At 37.0% G+C, this 23,944-nt stretch overlaps 1 protein-coding gene across 1 annotated transcript in view; it reads right to left on the bottom strand.

Moving 5' to 3' along the window:
• Positions 1-23,944, bottom strand: part of SLC49A4 (solute carrier family 49 member 4) — a 91,730-nt gene that overhangs the window by 8,084 nt on the left and 59,702 nt on the right. The window contains exons 7-8 of the mRNA XM_060010764.1: positions 21,082-21,209; positions 997-1,179 (exon numbers count right to left, since the gene is read on the bottom strand). Of these exons, the coding sequence (XP_059866747.1) occupies positions 997-1,179; positions 21,082-21,209 (311 nt within the window). The remainder of the gene's footprint in view (positions 1-996; positions 1,180-21,081; positions 21,210-23,944) is intronic.

Genomic DNA, 23,944 nt, shown 5'->3' with positions numbered 1-23,944 from the left:
AATATGCCCAGCGAGCTTGCCAGCTGTCCCTGCAGCATCTCCGCCCACCCCCTCAAAAGCTATTTTAAAGTTTCATTCTCTCCTTAAGCCCCTTCTCCACTACCTTCCCACCAACTCTTCAGAGATGAACTGGCTTCTAAGCCGAAAGTTGGTGCCATCAAGAAGGAGCTCCGTCAACAATGTGCTCAGCACAGGCCTCTGCTTCTATGCCACACACACTGCCTTATCTCCACCTCCTTTCGTCCAAGGCTAACTCCTCCACTTGGGTTCAGGAACCCAACCCTTCTTCCTCTGTAAGGACGACCCCCTTCTTTAAAGGTGTACCCCTGGGTTCTAACTGCAACCTTCTGTTCACTCTATACCTGCACTGACCAATTTGGTAGCCACATGTAGCAATTTAAATGTAAACAAATTAATCAAAATGAAATAAAATGAAAAATCCAGTTCCCTAGCTGCATTAGCTTCATGGACTAGTGGCTACTATGCTGGACAGCATAGATAAAGAGCACCTCTGTTATCATAAAATGTTCCATTGGACAGAGCTGTCCTATACAGGCGATCCACTCTTTGGGTGATCTCTCATTCATCTGCAAAGCTTTAAACTACATATATACGCCTGACCTTAATTTCTACCTAACGTTAAGACAATAGAGTTGAAGTATTTCTTTTAAAAGCAAGACATCAGTGGTTCTCAATGAGAACCAGCATATTAGAATCAGCTGGTTGGCTTTTAAAAGTAGAAATGCTGCCACCCCCCCCCACCCCAAGTTAATTAAATCAGAAACTTTGCGGGGGGCGGGCAGTGAGGATGCATTCCATCAGGCTGGATGCCTTTCAAGAAAAGCAACAGAAGATATTTTCTTTTCTTCGCATGTGAAAGCTCAAATAAAGTAATTTGCCTTAGTGGGAATTCTCCATATAAATTCCCTATACATCAGTGCCACAAACCTCTCTCCTAACACGTTTAGATAGTAAATAAAAAGTCAAATTTCTTACCTGTGTGATAAAATGTGAGAAAAAACAAAAGTACTCCCATGAACATATTACTTAAAAAAGTGACAACTCCACAAGTAATTCCTTCTGGAACTGGGTAGACAGTTTCCACAAAAAGCTCAAAAAATATAGGTATACTGCTATTCAGGAACACTCCCAGGAGAATACAGGAGGCATACAATGTCACTAAAATAAAAACACAAACATTTTAGTTTCATAAGAGCAGCAGTGAGTCACATCAGATGGATATTCTGGGTGTTGTCTTTCATGAGTATCAACTCTGGAATTGCATCTCTTCTCAGTGGTAGTTGAAGAACTTCCACAAAGCGTCACACATCTGTCAGCTCCTCACACAGGTTTTGTGGAGTAGATAGGAAAAGGTTCTCTTGCTGGATGAGTACCAGTTTATTTGCTTTATCTTTCTGGTGGATTACTCCAAACCACAGCAACAATTTTTACCACTATAATTGAAAGGTTTCTTTCCCCTGAGTCACACTCCTGGCATACTGAGGGACAAGTAAAATATAGCAAATTAACACAAAATCTAGACTCATTCTTTAATTTTAAAGAGAAGTTAAAAATCTAAGAAAAAAATGTAAGAAACATTAAGTGTAACTAAAAATTACATATCTTAAGACTGGTTAATAACAGCCCTCAAGCATAAAATAAAAATTATCTGCTATGTAATTCCTGGAGAAACACTTAAAATAGAAATAGTCCTCAATTTTAGAATGAGTTTCATGTCAAGAGTTTTTTTTAAAAAAAATACATGACTTTTTTGGAACAGAGAAAATAATTTCACCTAGAAGTGTATCATTAATAGTGGCTAGGATCCCAGATTAGCCAATAAATAGCCTATTAACCCAATCTATAGTGAAATCTTTGAATAAGCACACTATTCTTATCCTTAGAAGAATGTTTAGAGAAATGCACCCCACTCCAAATAATTTTATTAATGCTGTTTGTATACAAACCTTCAATAATTTTAATGTGAAGGTAAAAACAGAATCAATGAGGAAAAAATGACATCCTATTTAGAAACCTAAAATATCTCCCCTTAGACTAGTAAGTATATCATGCCCACTGATGATAATGTGTAGCAATTATTCTAACCTTAAAGTTACCAGGAAAATATTTTTAATAAAAATATTTGTTAAGTAAAAAAATTTCTGTGCAGGAACTGCAGAAAGTGAGGGAATTACCCTAAATCTGTTATGTATTATTCATAGAACATATCAAATTACCAGAATTTACCACACCCGATTGCAATCATTAACAATCCCTAACATTGTTGAAGAGGTAAAAACGAAAACTGTATCTACTGTTTTCTAACAGCATTTTTCTAATTAATCTCAACTCACACTTCCCCCTCCAATTACACTAGCCTTTCAGGATTACAAAATATTTAACACATCCTAGTACCACAAATAGCTGGTGATTACTTTGAGTTTCTTTGATTAGAAGACACATGGAAATAGAGAACAAAAGGATGATGGTGAATAAAGAACGCATTGCTGGCTAAAGCAGTGACCAGGCTATTCATAGGATTACATGAGAAGCATCTGATGGATATAAACACATGTAAAACATGAAGCACTTTTCAAGAGTTTCTTAAAAACAAAACAAAACCCCACACCTCATGCTCACTGTATATTTGCTGGACATAGATCACGCAAATCAATCAATACTTCTTACACATGACTCATTAGTGGTACATTAGGAAATCTAGGGATGGAATATCACTGGTAGCTTTATAGAGTATTCTATCTACAAAACACTTTATACTAATTTATGGTCAGTCATGGTAACCAGAGCAGAGACCACTACTGACTCCAAAACAGATGAGCCTAGAAGTTTAAGATGAAAAAACACTGAATATAGCACAGATATTCAGTATCCTATGATAAACCATAATGGAAAAGAAGATTAAAAACAAGAATATATATATATATATATATATGTAACTGAATCACTTTGCTGTACAGAAATTAACAACGTAAATCAACTATACTCCAATTAAAATTATTATTAATTAATAAAAGTTATTAATTTTAAGAAGAACTTATTAGTCATTATACACCCAGCATTTATCCCAAAACACAAAACACACTAGGTTTTTAAAGCTAATAAAATAAAGAGAAACACTTTAAAACAAATGATATATAAGCGAAAAAGGCACAGAAAAGTGTGTTAAGGGATACAAACACACACACACACGCACATATACACCTGTTTGTAAATGTATAGAGTTCTCTGGGAAAACTCAAGAAACTGACATTCAAGGCTGCCTCTAGAGAGGGAAATTGGGGGCCATGGGACGGTAGACATTTTTCATTGTATACCCTTTTCCTACTTTTTGAATTTAGTTTTTACTATGTGCATATCTTGCCTACTTAACAAAATAAAAAAAGAGAAATGTCATTGTAAACTAATGAATTGGCAGCTAATCCAACTCTACTTCATGCAGGTTTGTTAGCTCCCTGACTCAGAAATGGTTATCCCTGGGCGAGCTGCCCCACACACCAGGTATCTACACCCAGAAGCCATATAACCCAGCCTTGGTCCAGGATCCTCGACAGAAATATTCCCACCTTATTTATTAGAAGTCCTATTATATGTAGGATAAGTGGGCTGAGACTGCTGATATAACTTCAGAGGCCAGAAATTAAAAAACCAAGCATTTTCATTCAATTCTCTCATTCTCAGTGTTTGCTTCTTGTATTATTATAAAAATGATGACCACAAGGTTGTTTTACACTGGCTGGATATATATGCTGAAATCACTTTTTACTGTAGAAACTAAAGAATCAAACTAATTTACACGTAGGGGACTGGTTCAAGATGGTGGAGTAGAAGGATGTGCTCTCACTCCCTCTTGGGAGAACACCAGAATCACAACTAACTGCTGAACAGTCATCGACAGGAAGACACTGGAACTCACCAAAAAAGATACCCCACATCCAAAGACAAAGGAGAAGCCACAATGAGATGGTAGGAGGGGTGCAATCACAGTAAAATCAAATCCCATAAATGGTGGGTGGGTGACTCACAGACTGGAGAACACTTATACCACAGAAGTCCATCCACTGGAGTGAAGGTTCTGAGCCCTACGTCAGGCTTCTGAACCTGGGGGTCCGGCAACGGGAGGAGGAATTCCTGGAGAATCAGACTTTGAAGGCTAGCGGGATTTGACTGCAGGACTTTGACAGGACTGGGGAAAACAGAGACTCCATTCCTGGAGGGCACACACAAAGTAGTGTGTGCATGGGGACCCAGGGGAAGGAGCAGTGACCCCAGGGGAGACTGAACCAGACCTACCTGCTAGTGTTGGAGGGTCTCCTGTAGAGGCGGGGGGGTGGCTCTGTCTTGCTGTGAGGATAAGGACACTGGCAGCAGAAGTTCTGGGAAGTACTCCTTGGCGTGAGCCCTCCCAGAGTCCTCCATTGGCCCCATCAAAGAGCCCAGGGAGGCTCCAGTGTTGGGTTGCCTCAGGCCAAACAACCAAGAGGGAGGGAACCCAGCCCCACCCATCAGCAGTCAAGTGGATTAAAGTTTTACTGAGCTCTGCCCACCAGAGCAACACCCAGCTCTACCCACCACCAGTCCCTCCCATCAGTAAACTTGCACAAGCCTCTTAGATAGCCTCACCACCAGAAGGCAGACAGCAGAAGCAAGAACTACAATCCTGCAGCCTGTGGAACAAAACCCACATTCACAGAAAGACAGACAAGATGAAAAGGCAGAGGGCTATGTACCAGATGAAGGAACAAGAGAAAAACAACTAAATGAAGCGGAGGTAGGAAACCTTCCAGAAAAAGAATTCAGAATAATGATAGTGAACATGATCCAACACCTCGGAAAAAGAATGGAGGCAAAGATCGAGAAGATGTAAGAAATGTTTAACAAAGACCTAGAAGAATTAAAGAACAAACAAACAGGTGAACAATACAATAACTGAAATGAAAATTACACTAGAAGGATTAAACAGCATAACTGAGACAGAAGAACGGATAAGTGACCTGGAAGACAGCATGGTGGAATTCACTGCTGTGGAGCAGAATAAAGAAAAAGGAATGAAAAGAAATGAAGACAGCCTAAGAGATCTCTGGGACAACATTAAATGCAACAACATTCGCATTTAGGGGTCCCAGAAGGAGAAGAGAGAGAGAAAGGACCCGAGAAAATATTTGAAGAGATTATAGTCAAAATTTCCCTAACATGGGAAAGGAAATAGCCACCCAAATCCAGCAAGTGCAGAGAGTCCCATACAGGACAAACCCAAGGAGAAACACGCCAAGACACATAGTAATCAAATTGGCAAAAATTAAAGACAAAGATCAATTATTGAAAACAACAAGGGAAAAATGACAAATAACATACAAGGGAACTCCCATAAGGTTAACAGCTGATTTCTCAGCAGAAACTCTACAAGCCAGAAGGGGGTGGCATGATATACTTAAAGTGATGAAAGGGAAGAACCTACAACCAAGATTACTCTACCCAGCAAGGATCTCATTCAGATTCGATGGAGAAATCAAAAGCTTTACAGACAAGCAAAAGCTAAGAGACTTCAGCACCACCAAAGCAGCTCTACAACAAATGCTAAAGGAACTTCTCTAAGTGGGAAACACAAGAGAAGAAAAGGACCTACTAAAACAAACCCAAAACAATTAAGAAAATGGTAATAGGAACATACATATTGACAATTACCTTAAACGTGAATGGGATTAATGCTCCAACCAAAAGACACAGGCTTGCTGAATGGATACAAAAACAAGACCCATATATATGCTGCCTACAAGAGACCCACTTCAGACCTAGGGACACATACAGACTGAAAGTGAGGAGATCAAAAAAGATATTCCATGCAAATGGAAATCAAAAGAAAGCTGGAGTAGCAATACTCATATCAGAAAAAATAGACTTTAAAATAAAGAATGTTACAAGAGACAAGGAAGAAACTCCATAATGATCAAGGGATCAATCCAAGAAGAAGATATAACTATTATAAATATATATGCACCCAACATAGGAGCACCTCAATACATAAGGCAACTGCTAACAGCTATAAAAGAGGAAATCAACAATAACACAATAATAGTGGGGGACTTTAACACCTCACTTACACCAATGGACAGATCATCCAAACAGAAAATTAATAAGGAAACACAAACTTTAAATGACACAATAGACCACATAGATTTAATTGATATTTATAGGACATTCCATCCAAAAACAGCAGATTACACTTTCTTCTCAAGTGCACACGGAACATTCTCCAAGATAGATCACATCTTGGGTCACAAATCAAGCCTCAGTAAATTTAAGAAAATTGAAAGCATATCAAGCATCTTTTCTGACCACGACCCTATAATATTAGAAATGAATTACAGGGAAAAAGACATAAAAAACACAAACACATGGAATCTAAACAATACGTTACTAAATAGCCAAGAGATCACTGAAGAAATCAAAGAGGAAATCAAAGAATACCTAGAGACAAATGACTATGAAGACACGACGATCCAAAATCTATGGGATGCAGCAAAACCAGTTCTAAGAGGGAAGTTTATAGCTATACTCAAGAAACAACAAGAAAAATCTCAAATAAACAATCTAACCTTACACCAAAAGGAACTAGAGAAAGAAGAGCAAACAAAACCCAAAGTTAGCAGAAGAAAAGAAATCATAAAGATCAGAGCAGAAATAAATGAAACAGAAACAAAGAAAACACTAGCAAAGATCAATAAAACTAAAAGCTGGTTCTTTGAATAGATAAACAAAATTGATAAACCATGAGCCAGACTTATCAAGAAAAAGAGGGAGAGGACTCAAATCAATAAAATTAGAAATGAAAAAGGAGGAGTTACAACAGACACCACAGAAATACAAAGCATCCTAAGAGACTACTACAAACAACTCTATGCCAATAAAATGGACAACCTGGAAGAAATGGACAAATTCTTTTTTTTTTTTTCTTTGTGGTATGCGGGACTCTCACTGTTGTGGCCTCTCCCGTTGCGGAGCACAGGCTCCGGAGGCGCAGGCTCAGCAGCCATGGCTCACGGGCCTAGCCGCTCCACGGCATGTGGGATCTTCTCGACCCGGGGCACGAACCCATGTCCCTTGCACCAGCAGGCAGACTCTCAACCACTGCACCACCAGGGAAGCCCTGGACAAATTCTTAGAAAGGTATAACCTTACAATACTGAACAAGGAAGAAAGAGAAACTATGAACAGACCAATCACAAGTAATGAAATTGCAACTGTGATTAAAAATCTTCCATCAAACAAAAGTCCAGGACAAGATGGCTTCACAGGTGAATTCTATCAAACATTTAGACAGGAGCTAACACCCATCCTTCTCAAACTCTTCCAAAAAAATTGCAGAGGAAGGAACACTCCCAAACTCATTCTATCAGGCCACCATCACCCTGATAACAAAACCAGACAAAGATACTACAAAAAAAGAAAATGACACACCAATATCACTGATGAATATAGATGCAAAAATCCTCAACAAAATACTAGCAAACAGAATCCAAAAACACATTAAAAGGATCATACATCATGATCAAGTGGGATTTATCCCAGGGATGCAAAGATTCTTCAATATATGCAAATCAATCAATGTGATACACCATATTAACAAACTGAAGGATAAAAACCATATGATCAGCGCAATAGATGCAGAAAAAGCTTTTGACAAAATTCAACACCCTTTTATGATAAAAACTCTCCAGAAAGTGGGCATAGAGGGAACCTACCTCAACATAATAAAGGCCATATATGACAAACCCACAGCAAACATCATTCTCAATGGCGAAAAACTGAAAGCATTTCCTCTAAGATCAGGAACGAGACAAGGATGTCCACTCTCACCATTATTGTTCAACATAGTTTTGGAAGTCCTAGCCATGGCAATCAGAGAAGAAAAAGAAATAAAAGGGATACAAATTGGAATAGAAGAAGTAAAACTGTCACTGTTTGCAGATGACATGATACTATACATATAGAATCCTAAAGATGCCACCAGGAAACTACTAGAGCTAATCAATGAATTTGGTAAAGTTGCAGGATACAAAATTAATGCACAGAAGTCTCTTGCATTCCTATACACTAATGATGAAAAATCTGAAAGAGAGATTAAGGAAACACTCCCATTTACCATAACAACAAAAAGAATAAAATACCTAGGAATAAACCTACCTAGGGAGACAAAAGACCTGTATACAGAAAACTATAAGACACTGATGAAAGAAATCAAAGATGATACCAACAGATGGAGAGATATACCATGTTCTTGGATTGGAAGAATCAATATTGTGAAAATGACTATACTACCCAAAGCAATCTACAGATTCAATGCAATCCCTATCAAATTACCAATGGCATTTTTTACAGAACTAGAACAACAAATCTTAAAATTTGAATGGAGACACAAAAGACCCCAAATAGCCAAAACAGTCTTGAGGGAAAAAGCAGAGCTGGAGGAATCAGACTCCCTGACTTCAGACTATACTACAAAGCTTCAGTAATCAAGAAAATATGGTACTGGCAGAAAAACAGAAATATAGATCAATGGAACAAGATAGAAAGCCCAGAGATAAACCCACACACCTATGGTCAACTAATCTATGACAAGGGAGGCAAGGATATACAATGGAGGAAAGAGAGTCTCTTCAATAAGTGGTGCTGGGAAAACTGGACAGCTACATGTAAAAGAATGAAATTCTTGGGCTTCCCTGGTGGTGCAGTGGGACGCGGGTTCGTGCCCTGGTCTGGGACGATCACACAGGCCGTGGAGCGGCTGGGCCTGTGAGCCATGGCCACTGAGCCTGCACGTCCGGAGCCTGTGCTCCGCAGCAGGAGAGGCCACAACAGTGCGAGGCCTGCGTACCGCAAAAAAAAAAAAAAAAAAAAAGACACATGCACCCCAATGTTCACTGCAGCACTATTTACAATAGCCAGGTCATGGAAGCAACCTAAATGCCCATCGACAGACGAATGGATAAAGAAGGTGTGGTACATATATACAATGGAATATTACTGAGCCATAAAAAGGAACGAAACTGGGTCATTTGTAGAGTCGTGGATGGATCTACAAACTGTCATACAGAGTGAAGTAAGCTGGAAAAAGAAAAACAAATATCATATATTAACGCATATATGTGGAACCTAGAAAAATGGTAGAGATGAACCAGTTTGCAGGGCAGAAATTGAGACACAGATGTAGAGAACAAACATACGGACACCAAGGGGGGAAAGCAGTGGGGGTGGGGTGGGGGTGGTGGTGTGATGAATTGAGAGATTGGGATTGACATGTATACACTGAAGTGTATAAAATGGATGACTAATAAGGACCTGCTGTATAAAAAAAATAAAAAAAATTTACACAGGAAAGGGTTAAATTAAGATCTTCATAATCAGAATGGGGGAAAGGTAGCTGTGTCAGGATTGATTTAATATTTTCCCCAGTGTTCTGGGACATGCATAAAGTAAAACCTGATTATTATGTGTCTGAATTTGACTTCTATTTGAATTTTCAGTTAAGAGTCTGATACAGTATCTTTACACACTGGTTTGGCAGATCCAGTGGGTGAATGTCATCTATTAAAAGTCAGGCAGACAAGATAATTTCCTGCTCATCAGAGAAGTTCAATACATGATCATTAAATATTTCCATGACTTTCCATAGTACTGGTACTAAAATTAAAATAAACTGCCTTTCAATAAAAGTCAAGGTAAGGGCTTCCCTGGTGGTGCAGTGGTTGAGAGTCCGCCTGCCGATGCAGGGGACACGGGTTCGTGCCCCGGTCTGGGAAGATCCCACATGCCGCGGAGCGGCTGGGCCCGTGAGCCATGGCCGCTGAGCCTGCGCGTCCGGAGCCTGTGCTCCGCAATGGGAGAGGCCACAACAGTGAGAGGCCCGCGTACCGCCAAAAAAAAAAAAAAAAAAAAAGTCAAGGTAAATTAGCAGAACAAACACAATGCTGACACAGATTTTTTTTTCAAAGAAGCTGATAAAATTTCATAGGCTCATAATTTCAATTGCAAAAAACAAAGTCCTCTGTAGCACAAAATACAGTAACAAAGGCTGTATTTCAAGAATATGACTTGGATCATAACCTTGAAAGAACTCTTCTCTCCACCCCTGCTTCCAGTGACAAACCAAATTACTAAACTTTAGGGAAGTAAAACTATGTATGAATACATTTTTATTAATCAAATTATTCAAACCTTAGGTGATCAGTAGTTATAAAACAAATCACAAAATTTCAGTGAAGATGTATTGCCACTCAGAACTGACTTAAATTTATAGAATTTTTTAAACAGTTTTTAAAACTGCTTTTAAAAATATTATCATACTTGACTATCCTATCAACTCTTTGAGGCAGGTAAAGTAAGATGAAGTGTCTGAAATTCTGAAAGTCAAAATGACTTATATAGAAACAATGTAAATTACCAGTGCTAATAACAATAGTATAATTAAGGCCTACAGAATCTAGCGTGCTTTCCACCAAGCCACTGTATCAGATTGAAAAAAAATTCTTCTTTTATAATATTTCTTTTATTCAATGGTATTGACACAAAAGGAATGCTTCTCAAATCTGTATTCCACACAGAAGCTGGAAGTGACTGCTCATAAGACAGATGACAGAATAAAAAACAGAGCACCAAAAGGTTACAGACAAAAAAGATGAAATTTAATCATGATAAATGTAAAATGGGTCCAAAAATTATTGCTTAGGTATATAATAGGGAAAATTTAGCTTAAGCCTTTCTTCAAAACCATTAAAAAAAAAAAGCATTTATCAAGTGCCTCTTATATGAAAGCAGCTACGCTGGAACAGTAAATAGGACACTCTATCCTCAAATCATTCCTAATCTAAAATCTCAAATCATTCCTAATCTAAAGGAATATGATGGACACCTATGGGCTCAGCAGCCATTTATATGCACAGTGTAAAGATAATTATACTTTATTCTCTTTAAAAGAAACCAAAAAAAGCTATGAGAAGCCACGGCCTCCTAGCATTAGGTGCCAAGTGCAGCAGGGAAAGTGTGCCAAATTCTAGTAATACTGTTTAAGGAGGAGCCTGACAAGCTATGGTAGGTTTAGAAGACTGACTATGCTTGTTTGTGGTGTGGAATCTATGTCTGATGAGGAAAGGTTATGAGAATTGGGGGATGTTTAGATTAGTGGCTAAGTCCAGGCATGACTGACATATTCAAATGTTCTGAGGGCTGTCAACAGAAGAGGGAGGTGGCCGACTTGCTCTGTGGGAGTTGTGTTGCTCCAAAAAGTAATAGCTTGATAGGAGGAAGAATTTCCCAGGACCCAGAGCTGATTAACAAGGGAGGTTTTCATTCAAGTTGTGGTCATATGAACATACATCTGGATTGTAATGGAAGAGACTCATTTATTGAGTAAGTTATATCAGATGATGACTAAGGTTCATTTAAGTAGATCAATAACAAATTTAGATACATGTAAGTAAAGAGCTTAACTAGGATATTAAAAACAAAAACCTAAAAGGTGCTTCTTAGTGGGTAAGAATAATAGCAATTTTTTTTAGTTTTATTAAGAAGCATTATAAATATGAAATAAGGATTATAAAATAACAATACATTTTTATCATAAATTATTTTAATGATTAGAATCAAGAAATTTCCCTAAATAGTAGGTTTATAACATTAATACACTTTATTAGATAAATTTTTATTATTGTGCACACTGACTGAATTTTTATTTCATGATAAAAGTTAAGAAAGTTAACTGGGGATTATTAGATTAGACATTTATTAAAAATATTTATAAAAACTAAATTAAACTTGATATTGCAAGTGAAAATACTCCTTTTGGAAATAAAGACATACACGTAAAGGCAAACAGTAAACATTCCAAAGTTTGCCAACTACAGAGTTTTTCTATGTTTTGGGCATGTTGAATATATAGAATACATATGTGTGTATATACACATACACTGATATACATTTCTATATCATTGAGCTGTGCCTTTCTTCTCAGCCTCACATTTTCTTCCTAAAAATGATTACTGTGGCCTTCATGGTCTATCACTAATTAAAATAACGCAGTACGGGAGTTCGCTGATGGTCCAGTGGTGAAGAGTCTGCCTTCCCATGCAGGGGACGCGGGTTCGATCCCTGATCGGGGAACTGGGATCCCACATGCTGCAGGTAAACTAATCCCGCGTGCCAGAACTACTGAGCTCGTGTGCCTCAACTAGAGAAGAGAAAACCCGCATGCCACAACTGGAGAGAAGTCTGCGCACCGCAATAAAAGATCCCGCGTGCCACCACTAAGACCTGACGCAGCCGTAACAATAAATAAATAAATAAATAAAATAAAGTAAAATAAAATATGCAGTAATGAAACTGGGGTTCCAAAAGAGAAGGGGGCATATTTTGCTGCAATATTCATTAATGGTGATGGTTTTCTTTCCACGTGTTATTACCTTGTGGGTATCCCTTGTTTAGTCCCTTTGGTGGCAAAGTTTAGTCCTATAAAGACTGACAGTTATGTTTAGAGTCCCTTATGACTGGAAGGCACAGTTATTATCTTGCAGAAATGAAGCACAACTAATAATTCTTTGAAACAGTGGGTCCAGAGTAGAGATTGGTTGGGAAATCAGATATCCTAAGTAGTATAGGTTTATCAGTAACCTTGAAGCTCCCAAAGAATGACATATGGTTCTGCAGAAGGCAATGTACTATTAACTCATGGAACACTGACTGATCACCTGGTCAAACCCTCTACCTTCAAGAAACACAAATTCTACTTGAAGACTTATTTCTCTTCTTGAAAATCTCCATGGATAAACATTACATGACCTCAGTAAGAAGCGTTTATCTGAGCATTTCACAAATCCATCCTCGTCTTTTAATCCATGTTCTATTTCTGCCTCTTAATCAGTCATGAACATGAGTAATTCACTTTTAGTTCATAAAACTGAAAATAATAATTCACTCCTTAGCCTTCTTTCTTTAAAGTTTAAAATCCCTAATTTCCTTAATAATGTGCATTTCTTTAATCATGCTCATCCTTTTCTGAATTTTCTCATTTCTCCCCATTTTTGGGCAAGTGTATGTTTTTATTTCTTTGCATGCTATTAAAATGGGACATAATTATCTTAACGAAAGCAAAATGCATGAAAATATATTAAGAGGATTACTCTCTAGCCTATACATGTCACATGCCTTTCAATACAACCAAATATATTTCCTTTCTTCAATTATCACTTAAAGCCAGCTTGTAGTCGGCTATCACCCTCAAGGGGCTTCTATCTAGCTAATCACCTCCCCTTATTCTCCCCACCCATTATCTGTTTCCGACATCACCATCATGGCATCTTAGTAACCTGCATTCGATGAAGAACCTCCCCCAAAGCATCTTCTGTTAAACAGTCAAATTACACTGTTTCAGCAAACTCAACACCAAAGTGCTAACATTTTTCAAAATGTCATTTTCAAAGTATTCATCTATTCAGTGAAAAATGACATGTGAATTGTGGCTAGCATGGCTAGACATCTAGTTCTCAGATAAGGTGAATAATGTATTTTCATAATTTTGTTTACAGCATAAGCTTCAAGATTTTGAGACTCATATTACCTAGTCATGAGTTTATTTACTGCTCTATTATAGCTAATTCAATTAATGAAGATATAATACAATATTGAATATTGAGTTTCTCTAAAGAAATAATAAAAGCATACCACTGAGAGCCTCCAAGAGGATGTATGTAAGCAAGTACATATACCAAAATAGTACACCTTTAGATAGAATGGAATGATCCAGCTTTTCTTCTATAGAGATGGCAACAGCAATATCAAGATCAGTGGACTACAGAAAGATTGCATTAGAAGGTTCTAGCAGTAGTAGCACTTACAACACAAGGGTTGAACAAAATTAATAGCTTTTAATTTATTATGTCAACAGTTATAATTAATGTGTATATTTTCAAACACTTTTCATGTAAATTCTTCTGATTTATAAAAAGTAATAATAGAAACACTAAGTTTGCTAGAAACTGGAAAAAGACTAGACATTTTCCTGATTAAAAAAAGAATGACTCTGGTAAAAAAAAGAAACATGAATTTGCCATTACTGACTTTAAATATCAGCCTAAAGGTCTAGATGTGTCTATAATTAGATTTTGTAGTAAGTTCCCTTTCATGAAACCTTTTTTACTTAAAAGGAATTAGGTCAGATTTTTACAAAGGCAGTAAGAGTATCTATGACAGATTTATTCAAATTCTCCATTGTTCCATTAAAATATGCCCTTTTGCCTTCTTACAGCTAGTGCTGAATAACAGAGTGGCTAAGCTTCCTGACTATTATTGGCAATAAGTCATATCTATTGAGATTCAAAATAGAGACAAAATATACTTCATTCATTCATTCATTATTCAGGGCTTATGCTAGGTACTGGTGTGGGAGTTGGGGGTCAGAATTTAAAAGGCAAAAGTGCATGCTCCAGATTTTCAGACTGGTAGGGAGATAAGACATATACTCAAGTAACTATTAAGTGGTATCAGGAAAGAGAAAAAGAATACTATGATAATTCAGAGAAGGTATGTGAACAAATTTAGTCCTTAACCCAGTGCATTTGTAAGTTAAAAATGCATCTTTGTAGAGCAGAAACTAATAGAACAATGTAAAGCAATTATACTCCAATAAAGGTATTACAAAAATGCGCCTTTCAGGAGTTTCTAAGTGACATTAATAAACAGACTTACATTCGAAAACAGTAGAATTTATAAATTCAATGGTTAAGATGTCTACCTCAAACTCAACCTCCCAATTCTAGCCTTGATTTAATTTAGAATTCTGCTTTCCTTTCTGTCCAACATAATTATTGTTAAGGACAGAATGGGAAAACAGTCTTGACTGGGGTCAATTACATCAATTTTCTTTAAAGATTTAAGAAGATGCATAGTTTTCACAATAAATGCTGGAGAGGGTGTGGAGAAAAGGGAACCCTCTTGCACTGTTGGTGGGAATGTAAATTGATACAGCCACTATGGAGAATAGTATGGAGGTTCCTAAAAAACTAAAAATAGAACTACCATATGACCCAGCAATCCCACTACTGGGCATATACCCTGAGAAAACCATAATTCAAAAGGAGTCATGGACCACAACGTTCATTGCAGTTCTATTTACAATAGACAGGACATGGAAGCAACCTAAGTGTTCATCGACAGGTGCATGGATAAAGAAGATGTGGCACATATGTACAATGGAATATTACTCAGCCATAAAAAGAAATGAAATTGAGTTATTTGTAGTGAGGTGGATGGACCTAGAGTCTGTCATACAGAGTGAAGTAAGTCAGAAAGAGAAAAACAAATACCATATGCTAACACATACACATGGAATCTAAAAAAAAAAAAAAGGTTCTGAAGAACCTAGGGGCAGGACAGGAATAAAGATGCAGATGTAGAGAATGGACTTGAGGACATGGGGAGTGGGAAGGGTAAGCTGGGACGAGGTGAGAGAGTGGCATGGACTTATATATACTACCAAACGTAAAATAGATAGCTAGTGGGAAGCAGCCGCATAACACAGGGATATCAGCTCAGTGCTTTGTGACCACCTACAAGGGTGGGATAGGGAGGGTGGGAGGGAGACACAAGAGGGAGGAGATATGAGGATATGTGTATATGTATAGCTGATTCACTTTGTTATAAAGCAGAAAGTAACACACCATTGTAAAGCAATTATATTCCAATAAAGATGTTAAAAAATAAAATAAAAAGATGCATAGTTTTCAAATATATATATCTTTTCTGATTATAAAAGTAAAACAAATTCAGTGTTACAAATCCAGACAAAAAAGGAGGTAAGGGGCTTCCCTGGTGGCGCAGTGGTTGAGAGTCCGCCTGCCGATGCAGGGGATGCGGGTTTGTGCCCCCACATGCTGCGGAGCAGCTGGGCCCGTGAGCCATGGCCACTGAGCCTGCGCGTCCGGAGCCTGTGCTCTGCAACGGGAGAGGCCGCAACAGTGAGAGGCCCGCGTACCGCCAAAAAAAAAAAAAAAAAAAGGAGGTAAAAAACTAAATCTCCATCCAGAGATAAAACTTAATTTTATCAGGTTAAATAGAAAATACATGAAATTTAATGAACGTATTATCTTATAATGAATATTCTGCACTTAATTCAAGGGAACAAATCTGTTCATCATGTACTCACGACTATATTCTTGTGAAATCTAACATATGCATACATGTCATACAGTATCAGAAAAAAAATTTGAGTGTAATGCTATGAACAAACAGAGTTGTAAACTAAAACTGTTCCACCAGAATGTTGTACAGCTGCTAAAGTTGAAACTATACCAGAATAATAAAAAATTCTGGCTCAGGACACTCAACAAAATTGCTCAAAACCCTAATGAAGGAATGTTAGTATATTAAAAGTGCAAAGTATCCAAAGAAAGATTACTCTGGACAACTGGGATTTATAGGCAAAGCAATAAACACTGAAAAGAGGGAATCCCAGCAGGACGGTACAGAGCAGAGGTTTCCAAACCTTCCTTCTCAGCACCCTTTGTATCTCAGTAATTTTTTAGTGGTGCCTCGAGGCCAAAGGAAATAGCTAACAATTCTGTTAATTACATGGTTAGGTCCAAACAATTTAATAAATATATATATGTCCTAACAATTTAGTGGCCATTAAAAAATACTCATATATTGAAAGAGATAGATTTTTACTTCATTCTTAAACAACCACAATTACTTACTAATGGGATGTGTACATCTGACAGGCACTACACAACTTCTCAAATCTTGTAATCAGAACGGCACTGCCACTCTCATTTCCTGTTCCACACTCATTACTGTGCGGAATGATGTCCCCTCCTTCCCGCAAAAGATATTCATGTGTGAATTCCTGGAAACTGTGAATATGTTTCCATACACGGCAAAAAGGATTAAGGCTGCAGATGGAATTAAGGTTGCTAATCAGCTGATTTTAAGATTGGGAGACTATCCTGGATTACCTGGGTAGACCCCACGTAATCACAAGGATCCTTAAAAGTAGAAGAAGGAGGCAGAATATGAAGTTCAGAGGAAGATGTTACCTTGGAAGGAAGGAACAATGCAATATGAGATGCAATATGAGAAGGACTTGACCTGCTGTTGCCAGCTTTACAGATGGATGAAGGGAGCCACGAGCCACGGAATGTGGACAGCCTCTAGAAGTTAGAGAAGGCAAGGAAACAAATTCTTCCCTAGTGTCTGCCCACATTTTGATTTTAGCCTCGGGAGACTCGAGTTGGACTTCTAACTTACAGAAATATACGATAATAAATTGGTGGTTTTTTTAAGCCACTATGTTTGTGGTAGCTTATTAACAGCAGCCATAGAAAGACTAATATACACCCCCAAATGATACTAATAACAATTAAAAACAACTGCAGCTATAAATGTTTCAGGTCAATTAGGTGAGCTAATAATAAGTAAACTGCCTATATTATACTCCTTGGCTAGACTCACCAAGAAAAAAAGAGAGCAGACTCAAATAAATAAAATGAGAAATGAAAGAGATGTTACAACTGATACCACAGAAACACAAAGGACAAGAGACTACTATGATATAATTATATGCCAACAAAATAGACAACCTAGAAGAAATGTATAAATTTCTAGAAATATACAACCTACAAAGCCTGAATTGCAATGAAATAGAAAACTTGTACAGATCAGTTACTAGGAGGAGATTGGATCAGTAATCAAAAACCTCTCAACAAAGAAAGGTCCATGACCAAAAGCCTCCACTGGTGAATTCTACCAAACTTTCAGAGGTGAACTAATACCAATCCTTTTCAAACTCTTCCAGAAAACAGAAGAGGGGGAACTTCCAAATACATTTTACAAGGCCAGCATTATCCTGATACCAAAACCAGATAAGGATGCCACAAAAAAAGAAAATTACAGGCCAATATCCCTGATGAATGCAGATGCAAAAATCCTTAACAAAATAGCAAACCAAATTCAACAATACATTAAAAGGATCATATACCATGATCAAGTGAGATTCATTCCAGGGACTCAAGGCTGGTTCAACATCTGCAAATCAGTCAATGTGATACACCACATTAACAAAATGAAGGGATAAAAATCATGTGATCATCCCAATAGACAGAGAAAAAGCATTTGACAAAATTCAACACCCATTTATGATAAAAATGCTCAACACAGCAGGTAAAAAGGGAATGTATCTCAACGTAATAAAGGCCATACATGACAAGATCACAGTTAACATTATACTCAATGGTAAAAAGCTGAAAGCTTTTCCTCTAAGATCAGGAACAAGACAAGGATAATCACTCTCCCCACTTTTATTCAACGTGATATTCGGAAGTCCTAGTCACAGCAATTGGGCAAGAAAAAAAAAGGTATCTAAACTGGGAAGAAGCAAAACTGACACTATTTGCAGATGACATATTATATACAGAAAATCCTAAAGACTCCATCAAAAACTGTTGGGGGCTTCCCTGGTGGAACAGTGGTTGAGAATCTGCCTGCTAATGCAGGGGACACAGGTTCGAGCCCTGGTCTGGGAGGATCCCACATGCCGTGGAGCAACTAGGCCCATGAGCCACAACTACTGAGCCTGCATGTCTGGAGCCTGTGCTCCGCAATAAGAGAGGCTGCGATAGTCAGAGGCCCGCGCACTGCGATGAAGAGTGGCCTCCGCTTGCCACAACTAGAGAAAGCCCTCACACAGAAACGAAGACCCAACACAGCAAAAATAAATAAATTAATTAATAAAACAAAGGACTAGTCTTTAAAAAAAAAAGTTTAAAGGCCATTTGTTATCCTTTAAAAAGAAAAACTTGGAACTAATAAATTCAGTAAAATTGTAGGCTACAAAATCAACAGAAAAATCTTGCATTTCTCTACACTAGTAATGAACTATCTGAAAGAGAAATGAAGAAAAAATCCCATTTAAAATTATATCAAAATAATAAAATACCTAGGAATAAAATTAACCAAGGAGGTGAAAGATCTGTATATTGAAAACTTAAAGACATTAATTAAAGAAACTGAAGAAGACAAAAATAAATGGAAAGATATTCTGTGCTCATAGATTGGAAGAATTACTATTGTTAAAATGTCCATACTACCCAAAGCAATCTACAGATTCAAAGCAATCCCTAACAAAATTCCAATGGCATTTTTCACTGAAATAGAACAAACAATCCCCAAATTTGTGTGGAACCACAAAAGACCCTGGATAGCTAAAGCAACCTTGAGAAAGAAGAACAAAGCTGGAGGCATCACATGCCCTGATTTCAAACAATATTACAAAGCTATAGTAATTAATATAGTATAGTATTGGCACAAAAACTGAGACATAGATCAATGGAACAGAACAGAGAGCCCAGAAATAAACCTACACACTTATGGTCAATTAATTTACAACAAAAAAGCCAGGACTATGCAATAGGGAAAGGGCAGACTCTTCAATAAATGATATTAGGAAAACTGGACAACCACATGCAAAAGAATGAACTTGGACCACTATCTTACACCATATGCAAAAATTAACACAAAATTGATCAGAGACTTGAATGTAAGACCTGAAACCATAAAACTCCTAGAATAAAATATAGGCAGTAAGTTCCTTGACATAGGTCTTGGCAATAATTTTTTGAATCTGACACCAAAAGCGAAAGAACAAAAGTGAAAATGAGCAACTGGGACTATATCAAACTAAAGAGCTTCTGCACAGCAAAGGAAACCATCAACAAATGAAAACGCAACCTACTGAATGGGAGAAAATTGCAAACCATATATCTGATAAGGGGTTAATATCCAAAATATACAAAGAACTCATACAATTCAGTACCAAAAAGCAAACAATGCAATTAAAAAATGGGCAGAAGATCTGAATACTCATTTTTCCAAAGAAGACATACAGATGGCCAACAGACACATAAAAGAAGTTCAATATCATTAATCATCAGGGAAACACAAATCAAAATCACAACGAGATATTACCTCACACCTGTCAGAATGGCTATTATCAGTAAGACAAGAAATAACAAGTGTTGGCATGGATGTGGAGAAAAGGGAACCCCTCCTAGACTGTTGGTGGGAATGTAAATTGATACAGCCACTATGGAAAACAGTATGAAGGTTCCTCAAAAGACTAAAAATAGAGCTACCATATGATCCAGCAATTCCATTTCTTATCTGAAGGCATTGAAATCACTATCTCAAAAAGATATCTACACACCCCCCTTGTTCACTGCAGCATTATTTACAATAGCAAAGATATGGAAACAACCTAAGTGTCCACCAATGGATGAATGGATAAAGAAATTGTGGAATATATATGCAATAGAATATTACTCAGCCATAAAGAATGAAATCTTGCTATTTGTGACATGTTTAGATCTTGAGGATATTATGCTAAGTGAAGTAAGTCAGACAGAGAAAGACAAATATTGTATGATCTCTCTTATATATGGAATCAAAAACAAACAAACAAAAAAACCCAACAAACCAAGCTCACAGAAACAGAGAACAGACTGGTGGTTGCAAGAAGTGGGTGGGGCGGTAGGAGAAATGGTGAACTGTTTGGTTTTTGTTTTTAGTTTAAATAAACTGAATAAAATTTTTTTAAAAAGGCTAAATAGAAAATAAACCTATAGGTGCTCATTCAAAGAATTTTACTGGTGTGTACTTGAAACATCATAGCTTTTTGCCTCTGTTCATGTTCATTTTCCTTCCTGTTTAACAACCATGTAATGGCTATAAACCAGATAAAAAATACTTGTATTATGCTCTGATATGATTTTTAAAAGAATATAAGCTTTTCCATGCTATATAAGCTTAGGCTAAAGATTATACATTTCCATATGCAAAATCCAATGGAAATGTTTTTAGTTATTTCTTGAGCTCTTTTTAGATGGGATGATGGTCTGATGGCTAGACAAGGGAGACCTTTTTGTATATTTAACAATTACTTATGGAAAAAGTCCTACTGTCAGTGTGTATATACTTCTATAAACTGAAACTATTTATTCAAAGTTCAAACCAGTCTGTGTTCACCTGTGGTTAAAGGCAGGTGTGTGATGCTGTTCAAACAGGTCAGGGTGAACCACGTGGATGACAGTGTAGCCCCAGAAAACAGGAGGAGAAGAATTAGTTTCAGCATACCCCTGATAAAATCTGCAAACCTGAAAAGAAACAATGTTCTATTAATGCTAGCTGGATTTTTAAAATACCATTTACATCAATGACACGTTTTCATTAAACAATAATTTCCTGAAAAAATTTCAATGCTTTTAAATGCAAGTTTTTTGATTTTTTTAAACCAATACATTTTATGTGTTTGTGTGTGTGTGATAAATGTTGCTTCGTGATAAATGCGCTCTTTTTTCTCTTACAAAACACATAAAATGTGATCTCTGTTCTGGATCTGTAAGTTACAGGATGGATTCTGAGTTTTAAATTGCCACTTTACTTTCTTTATATATTTTTCTATAATTTCCAAACATCCTATAATGAGCACATATTGTCCTAGTTTTAGAAAACAGGCTAACTTGTTGATGTAAACTTGCAAAGATGGCTCTCCCAAAATTCAAACTCGCCTAGAGAACCAATACAAATGGTTACACCAGAGCCTTTGGGGTCCTATACAATCTGGTCTCTGCCTCCACTTTCCCTTTGCCTTATTATTCTCCAGCTGCACAGCCCTGTTTCTGTTTCTCCTACATGCTAAGGTTGTTTCCCACTGCAACGGTAGCTTCTGGTACCCCCAGATCCTCATGCTGGTACCCCCAGATCCTCATATGACTTACTCCTGCTTATTGTTCAGGTCATTTGGGTCTCAGTTCAGGCAGGCTCTCCATGCTTGTGGAGGAAGCCCTCCCCATCCCAACTCCACACTCTATTTTCTCTATAGCATTTAACTCTATTGGAATTTCTCTTGTTTTTGCATTTATTGTTTGTCTTCCCTATCAGACTATAAGCTTTGTAAGAGCAAAAACCTAGCTCTAGAATAGTGAATTTATTCTACAAAATTTGTGTATAATGTTTCACAGCATTTTAAGTTCTCAAAAATCCTGCTTTGTCTTGAATTAACATGAAACTCCTGGTTGAGATGCTTATCGTTTAGTAATGACCAAAAAGTTTTCCATTTGCCAACTGTTTTTCCTCATCTACTGATGAACCGTTGATTATATAAGCACAATCCTCTTGCTGTGCCTGTACACAGCTTACTCTGTCCTTCAGAATTGTTCCTATTGTAGAAAAACTGATCCCATCCCAAATACAACATATACCATGTTTTCTCTGTTTTTTAAATTGATTTTAATTTCTACTGTAATTATATGACTTGCAATACTATCTTTCATTTTGCACTTATTTAATGTGATGTGGCTAATCATGTTTGTAAAGTGTTATCTAGACTAAAACGACTTCCTATGAGAGCTGATGCCACCTTTTGGTGGGAAAAATGGATGCACCTTTGCCTAGTGACTTTGGTTAGCTCTCTGTTATGAAAGTTCACAAACAGAAAATTCTTATGTACTCTGAAAAAGGTTCCACAGCTTGATGGAAATGCCCCTCAAGAAAATCCAAATGCTTTGTTATAATTCCATGCTCACCACTTTTCTGATTTATATTTTGCTATGCTGCATGAACTTACTTGTCAGATGGGCAGATGGCCAGGTATGAGAGAATAAAACAGTTTTCTGGTACAATCAGAATTGAGTGAAGTTGAACAGTGAGTAAGTTTTCCAGGGCCTGATCACACAAGAATAAACTGACTACTCTGGTCTACCAATTTTAGATACCTAGTCCTTTCAAATGGGCTTATACCATCAAAGTGTACAGTTAGGACAAAAGTATTACATTTAGTAGTAACCTTTAGTAATATAATCACAAAAAAAACCACCCAAAGCACTCATATCTATAAGGAGATTCTGTTCTAGGGATCCCAAAAAGGCTGTTTTGAATATAATCTAAAAATTGATTTTAGGCTTAGGAGATACCTACAACTGATTTTGGATCCCAGAGTAAGGGCAGTACTTTTTAGAACTGCCATTTCAACAATTTAAAAACAGAAACGTCCTCATTCTAACTTTTCCATATAGTTAAAATTAAGGGTTTGTAGAACAAAATGAAGAGAAAGGAGCATTTGAGATGTCATTTCTGATACATAATGTGTCCCTCTTTGACCTATGTGGTGCTCAGAAAAGGATTTGGTAAATGATGACTTGCTATCATTGGCTTGGAGATTTAATTAGAAAAATTAGATACGGTTCTTATCAAATGTGATAGGTCAATGTATTCTAGTATCAGTGTAGTGATTTCCTACAAATAGCTATGCTCCTATTCTTTAGCTTTTCGATTTTATCCTCATATTTTTCTAACTTATAAAAACCTCAGATAAAGTGATTTAGAAATTACAGTGACAATTTATTCTTTCATTAGCCCAGAAACACTAGGCAAACTGTAAGGTTTAGATATAATATTATCCTGTGTCAACTGTGTTTAAATATTTAGATAGCAAGGTGCTTCACATATCCTATTTGATCTCCCCAAACATGTAATTAGATTCTCCCAATTCCTGCTAAAGTTGACTGTCCAATTTTGTTTTTGATTAAACAGGGTAAAATGATTTGGAAAGTGAAAGAATATTATCTCACTGGAAACACCAAGAGTAGTTTTATAGGTAGTTACCTACATGAGTGACATTTTCATTCTTTTCTTTTTTCAGAATAAATGAGGCTTTTTCCTTCTTCTGTCTCATTCTAAAAATGTGTTGTCATAATGGTTAAGATCAGAGGGAGTTTGATGAAACTCTAAGTCTTTATGGACATTTTTCATCAAAATGTGGTAACTATAGAGTCATACCTGCCAAAAGTGACCAGAAATAAATATCTGCTAATCAGGATACTGACTTTTC

Source organism: Delphinus delphis, chromosome 4, assembly GCF_949987515.2.
Source record: "Delphinus delphis chromosome 4, mDelDel1.2, whole genome shotgun sequence".
Classification (NCBI taxonomy): domain Eukaryota; kingdom Metazoa; phylum Chordata; class Mammalia; order Artiodactyla; family Delphinidae; genus Delphinus; species Delphinus delphis.
This window is presented reverse-complemented; position numbering and strand designations above follow the sequence as displayed.